This window comes from Helianthus annuus, chromosome 15 (assembly GCF_002127325.2).
Source record: "Helianthus annuus cultivar XRQ/B chromosome 15, HanXRQr2.0-SUNRISE, whole genome shotgun sequence".
NCBI lineage: Eukaryota > Viridiplantae > Streptophyta > Magnoliopsida > Asterales > Asteraceae > Helianthus > Helianthus annuus.
This window is the reverse complement of record NC_035447.2, coordinates 171,715,331-171,723,931: the sequence shown is the minus strand read 5'-3', so window position 1 is coordinate 171,723,931 and position 8,601 is coordinate 171,715,331. Positions and strand designations below refer to the sequence as shown.

Sequence of the window (8,601 nt, the reverse complement as noted above, 5' to 3'; positions counted from 1 at the left end):
GGCCGCTGGCCCGAAACCCAACACGGCGGAACCCTACATACTTCATCGCGAGCGCCGTAGATTAAAAAGATACTATGGCAACTATGGAGGCTCGAAGGAGGCCAAACACACAAATTTTGAAAGATGTCCGGCAATGGCGGAGCAACACAATTGCCCTGTTTCTCTCTCTATAATCACCCAATCCCCTCACTATTAGTTTCTCTCAATACATAGAGAACCATAGATCCCCTGTCGCATGGAACCATAGTTATCGATAGCGAATAGCGACAAGGTACCTATATGCTACATAGCGATAGTGACGAAATAGCGTCCGCTATTTCGTATTTAGCGATAAGGTAGTTAAAAATTTGAGAAATAAAAAAATAGCTTTTTATAATTTTTATACATATATATAATATTAATTTTATACTTTTTATGTATAAATTTATAAACTTAAAGACTAAATGTAAACTACTAAAAATAAAGGGGGTTAAATGTTAAAATACACAAACTAATTTTACATTTTTATGTAAATTTTTACAACTTTCAGGTACTAAATGGAAACTAGCAAAAGATAAAGGGGTTAAATGTTAAAATACATTAAGTTTATAAAATCCAACAGCCTAAACGTGCTAAAAACCCAGCCGCTCTCTTCTTCATCTTCTTCTTCCTGCTTTCCAGCAGAAAGCATCACCGGAATCGGAATTGTTCGCCGGAGTCGCTATCTGCTCGCCATATGGTCGACATGCACCTTGTAGCAGAGGTTGGCCGCCACGCCATGCTATTCGCTATAGCGTCCGCTATGGACGCTATTGATAACTATGCATTGAACAATCAACGGTGGACAACCAACTTTTGGATAAGAAAAGAATCAGAGCTTAAAGAGAGAAACAAAGGTTGAAGATGACAATGTGTAAAAGGGTTTTAAAGCCCAGAAACAAACGTGTCTGCAAAATGAAAGCCCACCACACACATTTGAATGAAAACGTGTCACCAAAAAAGAATCCCAACATAGGTGCAACCAATTTCGCACGACTGACATCCTATGATGTTGAGTAAAGTTACAAATTTATGGTATATAAATTATACCCATTCCTTTATTTCACAAATAAAAATACATCCTTAAAGTTACAGATTTATAGTATATAAATTATATCCACTCCTTTATTTCACAAATAAACATACATAATAACTTATATAAACCTTAGAGTTCAGCTTTTGATGACGATTGATTCGAGACCTGAACCAAAGTACAGACCCTTGCATCCTGAAAGACTTTCCCAGGCCTACACAAATAACCTTTTTCGGGTGCACAATGAATGTCCTCTGAGCACACACACAAACCTTCAAGTGCACATCCCTCCTTAACAATGGTTAGACCTCCTCTGAGTCCTAAAACTTGATCTGTCCACTCACTTGAGAATAACCCTAATGGATCATATTTTTCTTTAACCTTCAAAAACTCTCCAGCATTTTTGTACTCCTTGATAGCCCCTTCAAATGCCACATTTCTATTCTTCCCCCAATGCGGTAAACCACCGTACTTAAACACCGCCATTTGTTCGATCTCTTCTAACACATCTTCAAAAAGTCTTGGAGTTTTGGGATCTTTACTTCTATAATATGTGATGTCGAACTCCAATGAGTCTTCTTGTTCGCCTATGTATGCATTGGAGCCGGTAACATATCTCATAAGGATCCCATTGTATATATCTAAACCGCACAACGATTGTGCTGCGATACTTGCAAGCTTTTGTATATCTTGGATGAAATCTTTAGCTTTAGAAAGTGCAATGCTAATTGTGGTTTGGTGAAAGAATAAACCATTGACTCGAGGATCCCAACGACACGCAGTTATTTTAGCATCTATCAGGCCTGTAAGGCAGCCTCCTGAAGCCTGAAGTCGATTCTGGTATCCAATCACCGGGTATCCCGTGAAGAGAAGACCTACGTGATTAAAAACAAGATTGTCAAATAGTTTTTTCTTTGTAATTATACAATAAAAAGAATAATGATAAAGTTAAATGATAATTATGATAAAATATAATAAATATATATTCCGATACTAAATGGTTATATATTTTTTTAACAGCCAACAAAAGCCGACTCCATACGTCTGCGATCATAGACAGTGCTGGTTGCCCAAGCCCATCATCATGGGGAAAGCTCCTCGCCCGAAGGCCACTGTGCACGGTAAAACCCGGTTGGATCAGATTTGAACTTGAAACCTCTCTCAAACTCAAATCTTAACTTCTCCACCAATGTTAATTGAGCTATAGCTCATTGGCACTAAATGGTTATTTTAAGACAGAGTTTTAAAGATTATATTACCATTATTGGTCAGCCCATATGCAGTATTTATTAGAATGTCTGTAGTAAGCTTTCCACCAATACACTTTCCAGTAATATCACCAGTAGCTTCTTGGAGTTCCTCTACGGTATTATCATTAAAAATATGAGTATATATATAACCTTTAATTTTGCATGGACAACATATGTGCTTGACATCAATGTTTCTGGTTAGTCACCTGTCAATCGTAAGGCAATGAGTGCAAGTGAAGGGGTAGCTCGAAAACCAGGGTGATCCCAAAGTCCATTTCCAGATACATTGGATGAAACTCGATCGTCAATGCGATAAACAACTCGATTTTGACTAGGGTACCATATCATGTCCGCAAACTCATGTTGTCTCCCGAAAGTAGCGACTTGATCCGATAAGTCCGAATCATTTTTTGTTAAGAAGGTTACAGATCTCTTGAACATGGGTTGTAACTTTAAAGTCACCTGTAGGTTATGAGTTCAAAACCGTTGTATTTAAGTATGCAAAAGGAACCTACATTAGTCACCATTAAAAAAGGCCCGCACTATTTGAACACATTGGCAGGCTATCTGCACACTTAGGGTTTACATACGCTGCGTATTGGTCAATACGCAGCGTATAGGGTTACCTCAATACGCTGCGTATAGAGCTATACTCAGCGTATATAAACCATAGATTTCAGAGTCTTATTAGCAATCATTGCACAGAAAACAAGGGTTATATACGCTGCGTATAGGTCTATACGCAGCGTATATAAACCATTAGATTTTTTAGGTATGAGGGATCATTTTTGGTAGGTCTATACGATACGATACGATGCAATACGATACGATAATTTAATTTAAACGATAACAATATAATATATTTGTATTATTTACCAATAATATTGTTTTTTTTTTATAAATAATTTTCTTTTTTAATTTTTATAATTCATAATATTTGTATTATTTTTAATTTTTATAATTTATATTTGTATTATTTACTAATAATATTGTTTTTTATAAATAATTTTCTTTTTTAATTTTATAATTCATAATATTTGTATTATTTTTAATTTTTATAATTTATATTTGTATTCTTTATCAATAATATTGTTTTTTATAAATAATTTTCTTTTTCTTATAAATAAACAAAGGAATACACAAAAAAAATACAAAAATGAAGCTTTATATACGCTGCGTATAGATCCCTACGTATGAGACAAAAATGACACAACTACCCTTGTATTTTCGTATAGCCTCAACACAAGGGTATAAAAGACATTTTCAGACCTTTATATACGCTGCTTAGAGGTCAATACGCAGCGTATTTAAAGTTTGTGAAAAAATGATCCCTCAAACCTACCAAAATGACCCAAAAAAATCTAATGGTTTATATACGCTGCGTATAGACCTATACGCAGCGTATAGACCTATACGCAGCGTATATGACCCTTGTTTTCTGTGCAATGATTGGTTATCAGACACTGAGATCCATGGTTTATCTACGCAACGTATTGGTCAATACGCAGCGTAGATAAACCCTAATTTTGCTAGGGTTTGGTGTGCCAATAGGCACTTTAGTGTGCCAATATATAGGCACACCCTTAAAAAAAGTTACATTATGAACGGAATTGGTACTTAATTAAGTTTTCAGGTAATATGTAATATGTTCTCATGGTTAAAAAAAAGGGGGGACTGAACCAGCTAATAACGTACCTGCGAAATGACTCCGAGTACTCCAAGAGAAACCTTAGCTGCCATCATCTCACCATCCAACTCACCATTGTCTTCTAGAGTTCTCACGGTAGCATAACCATCTTCATGGCTTCCTGGTGTGACAATCCGCATTTGAACCACATGATCATGAATTGCGCTACCATCGGCCCAAAGGGTGCTACCATGTGCACCTGTGCCTAAAAGACCACCTATCGTCAAGCCCAACCAATAAGGAGTGTAAGGTAAAGCCAACCCACTTTTTGCAGCTTCATCAATGAGTTGCATCAATGTTACACCACTCTCTACGGTAACAAGCATTTTTTCTTTATCTATATTAACAATACGGTTTAGATTCTCCGTACTGATAATGAGCCCATCCTCACCGTCGGGACAAACCAACTTTGGTATACTGTGCGAGTAACGTGTAGCTACTCTCATCTTTCTTTTTTCTCTTGTAGCGTTTGCAACTATGGAGACAATGTCTTCTTCAGATGAAGGGTATGCAGCTTCGGCTGCATGACAAGTGCTACGGTCAGGGAACGCGCCATAGGAGTTGGTAATGGTGCAGTTTGTAAAATTGTTGGAACATTTAACAGGCTCTTCGGGGGGGGTTACCGTTTGCTAATATGGTTATCAGTAAGAACACCCATTTGAGTATCGAAACTGATCTTGATATCATGATGAAAACTCTGCAACGAGGTAGCAAAGGGTTAACAAAGGAGATTTATGCAAATGAAATGCTGCTTACAAGGGTAAAAGTGTTTTTCAAGCTGAGGTATATGTATGTATGTATGTATGTCTCTCTATATTATCAACATGTTTTATAGCTAGCAGTGTAAGGGAAGCAGTCAGAGTTTGATAACTAGTTAAAATAGGGTGAGTGCAAAAAGGGTAGGCTAAACGTACCCCCTCTTGTTACTTTTTATACCCCCTTCAATAAAATCACATTAAAACTTGTAATATTTACCCCTTATACAAATTATCATTCTAAAAAATATTCTTTTTGTTACAAAACAAATTCAAAAGTGTAAAAAAAGATTACAGACGTTTTTTTTTTCAAAAAACAATATTGTCTTTTAATTTTTATTTAAAAAACGTTTTTTTTAAGTTCTTAGATATTGTTTTTAGAGACACTTTCTCAAATAGTATTTTGATCATGCTTTTTTATTGAACATCTTTACAATTAAATAATAACAATTTTTATAAAAAATAAGTTTTGAACTCTCGTTTTAAAAAAAGGTCTATATTATGTTTTCCCTCGTCTAAAGGTCTTACTTTTATAATTTTTAATACTTTAAATGTGTTTATAAAATAATTAACAATTTTTATTTATTAAAGAGTAATAAAGTTTTTCTTTTAAAATAATGTTTATAGCCCTAGCACATATTAAGCATTCAAACCATCTATGTAAGTGAACAAATAAACAATATGTAGGTCCCTCGGAGGATGAGGTTCAACCTTAACCTTGTTACGCTAACACACTAGCAAGTGCGGAATCCAAACTAGTATGCAAACCGGGGTTAAACAAGCACAAACACAACACACAAAGTTCACCGATTAACACCACTTGTATTAATGCGAATGAAAGGTTCCGGTTACAAGCTCAATGTTCACAAATGTGCTTTGCAAACTCTCAATGTGTGTGTGTGTTCTATCTTGACAGAATACTCTCTATCTCTCGTATCTTTCTGTCTATGTGTGTCACTCTAAAATGAACACACTGCATGGGTATTTATACCCAAACACAGCAAGTCTGTCCGAAGGATCATGAGGACTGCTCGATAGATGATCTATCGAGCATAAGGCTATCGAAGGATACACAGGGACCTCGAAGGATGATCTATCGAGGTCCATCAATCATCCATCAAAGCATATCTTTCGAGATCATCGAAGGATAGAAGCAATCCTTCGATGGTCCAACCTTCGACACAGACATTGTACAACCATATACTAACTGTTTGGCCAAGTCAAACCAGGAGGACGGTTGACTTGGTCAAACTTACATGACTAACAAGGACATCGTTTACATCGTGACCGAATACAGACAAAGTACAGACACAAGTGCACCAACAAACTCCCCTTTGGCTGTAGCTTTGTCTCGATCTTGATCATCTTTGATCTTCGTGTCTTCATGACTCTGATGTCCTTTTAAGTCTTCAATGTTGGTGGATCTTCAAAGTCTTCACGTCTTGAAAGCAGAGAGTGTATCAACAAACTACCCGTATCATGTAGGAAGTGTGTTGACAAACTCCCCCTTAACATAAGCTCCCCCTTGAGTTATGCTCGTGAATGACTTGATCTTCAAAGCTAAAGATCCTTGTGGTGTTGATGATGATCCGCGGCAACTCGATCATCTTCATCTTTTGAGTGCCTTCGCGTCGTGTCTTCATTCCGAAGCTTGTCATCGACCATGTTCTCCTAGCCTTTAGAATCTGCACATGCAAGAAATCTAAACGCGTAATGAGAGCAACTGCTTGGAATAGTTAGTATAAACAAATGACACACGAATGACCATGTCACAGTCAAACACCGTCCGACAGTTTGAAAGTTTAATAAATTTGTCAATTTTAGTCTTTAACTTTCAAAACATGCAAATTTCGACCGTTTATGAAGATTTAGTCAATTCGGTTTTCGTTCAGGTTTCAGGTAACGAAGACTCGAGCTCCAACATCGTACGATCGAAAATAAAGTAGAGATAAAATCTTTTTGGCTTTTACAAAGTTTATATTAAAACTCACCTAAAATCTTTTTGGTATTTTTAATATTTGAAATGTAAAGACTGAAAGCAGTAAATGAATATATGCAGACATTCTTTTTGCGAGTTTCGAGGGTAAGAGAATCATATCAGTGTACGGTCATGCCAAAACACTCTTGTTGTTCAGTTAGTTAACATTAAGATAAGCATTCTATAACAATTATCGGTATGGTTGTCCACTTAAACTCAACTTATCAGATGTAATCATGGCGAGGGGATACGTTAAGGTATGATTTATACTTACCGACCGGTGTTCATCCACATCACGACACATTCCCGTATCAAGGTATGCACGAGGGTTCATCTTACCGGTGAGTATACCGATTATCATCTGTTTGACCGTATATGATGTGAGAAACTCACTTAGTTTGATTTGAAAACAAGCCCTATGTGATGTAATCACTTATTTATGAGGAACTTGATTTTCATATGCATGAGGGCACAGGAGCAAGTCCGTGAACAGGTCAGTACTTTCGTACAGCAGAGAGACGAACTTGACTCCCGGATAAATGTGATATTTTATCACTTATTTGATTTGGACATGTGATTGTTTATCACTTATTGAGGTCGAATGCAGCATGTAATATGTACACGTATGTATAGTATCATGGAAGATCTAGACTTGCGTCCCCGTTATTTTTCGGTAAAAGATACAACCATGATACCCAGATGATAAGCAGCATAAAGACCGAATATCTCAGAACCTTGGCAATCTATCAAACGAAATTTCGGTACTAAGACCATATGCCAATGAATGGTTCCCACCTGGTCTTCAGTCAGCTAAGATTTATATCACCCTGCACACTTTAAAATGATTGTGAGCCTACCGATACATCTTATATAGAGCTGTTTATCATTTTTCATTTAAGGTTTAAAGAGGTTTGGATAGACCACTGATGTACTATCATTTTCTCTTTTGCTCGCCAGGAAACTCATTTTTGTTTTTCTATTGTTTTTATGTTTTTGAAATTTTTCGATGTTTTTGGATTTTCAGATTTTGGATTTACTCCCCCTAAAATCAATAAACTAAGACAAATTTAAAACACAAAGGTATTTACAAAAATGATTTTCCGATGTTGGTTTTACTCTTGCTTGACCTTAATGCTGTTTACCAATAATAAAAAGTCAAATCTTGATTTGTGTAACAACTGACACTAAAATCCATAATTAGGATGGTAATTAGCTATTAAGGAAACCCTAATTAAGAAACCCAAGTAAATCTGCACTAACCCTAAAATTTCCAGAACAATCAGAATCAGGATCAGGGCCCCTAAAACTCAGGGGGGGATAAACCCTAGCCAACGATTATCCTCATAACTATTTGTAAAATTCGAAAATTGAAAAACTGTCGACATAGCAAGCCTAGTTACACACGTAGCTACCCGATGAACATAGGTTACCACTCGCGTAGCGCGACACCTATAGGGGGTACCCCTCGCGCTACCCGACGGTGTCAAATTTCATGTATAAATAGAGGAGTCTGGGACTTGAATTCTGTCTTTGAAACGACGTAAAAACTCGCTGTGTACGTCAAGTTATAGCAGAAACAATACAACAAACACACACAATTCACGAATCGCTGTCGCAATCAGGGTAATAACTCGATCGCTATTACGATTCAACGTCCGATCGATTATAACTATCCAACGATAGTCCAGGTGCTGCTCAATTGAGCTTGTACTTTGATTATTCGTCGTGATTTCGACTTGAATATTAGAGTGCTGTTCGAATTCGGACTATGCTCTGTTATTCGTTGTGAATCCGATTGAATTATCGAGTATTGCACTGATTAATCGCTGTGAAGGTTTAATCTCGTGAATTGACGTAACTGCTATTAAGTTACCTACCTA

The 8,601-nt window shown here is 36.6% G+C and overlaps 1 protein-coding gene across 1 annotated transcript; it reads right to left on the bottom strand.

Annotated features, from left to right (window-relative positions):
• Positions 1–1,183: 1,183 nt before the first annotated feature.
• On the bottom strand, positions 1,184–4,683 carry LOC110900985 (probable L-gulonolactone oxidase 6). The gene is made up of 5 exons (XM_035984521.1): positions 4,665–4,683; positions 3,997–4,606; positions 2,508–2,763; positions 2,311–2,412; positions 1,184–1,926 (listed from the first exon to the last, which is right to left on the bottom strand). Exons 1-5 carry the CDS (start codon positions 4,673–4,675, stop codon positions 1,184–1,186), a joined length of 1,722 nt encoding a protein of 573 aa, XP_035840414.1. The 5' UTR covers positions 4,676–4,683.
• Positions 4,684–8,601: the final 3,918 nt, after the last annotated feature.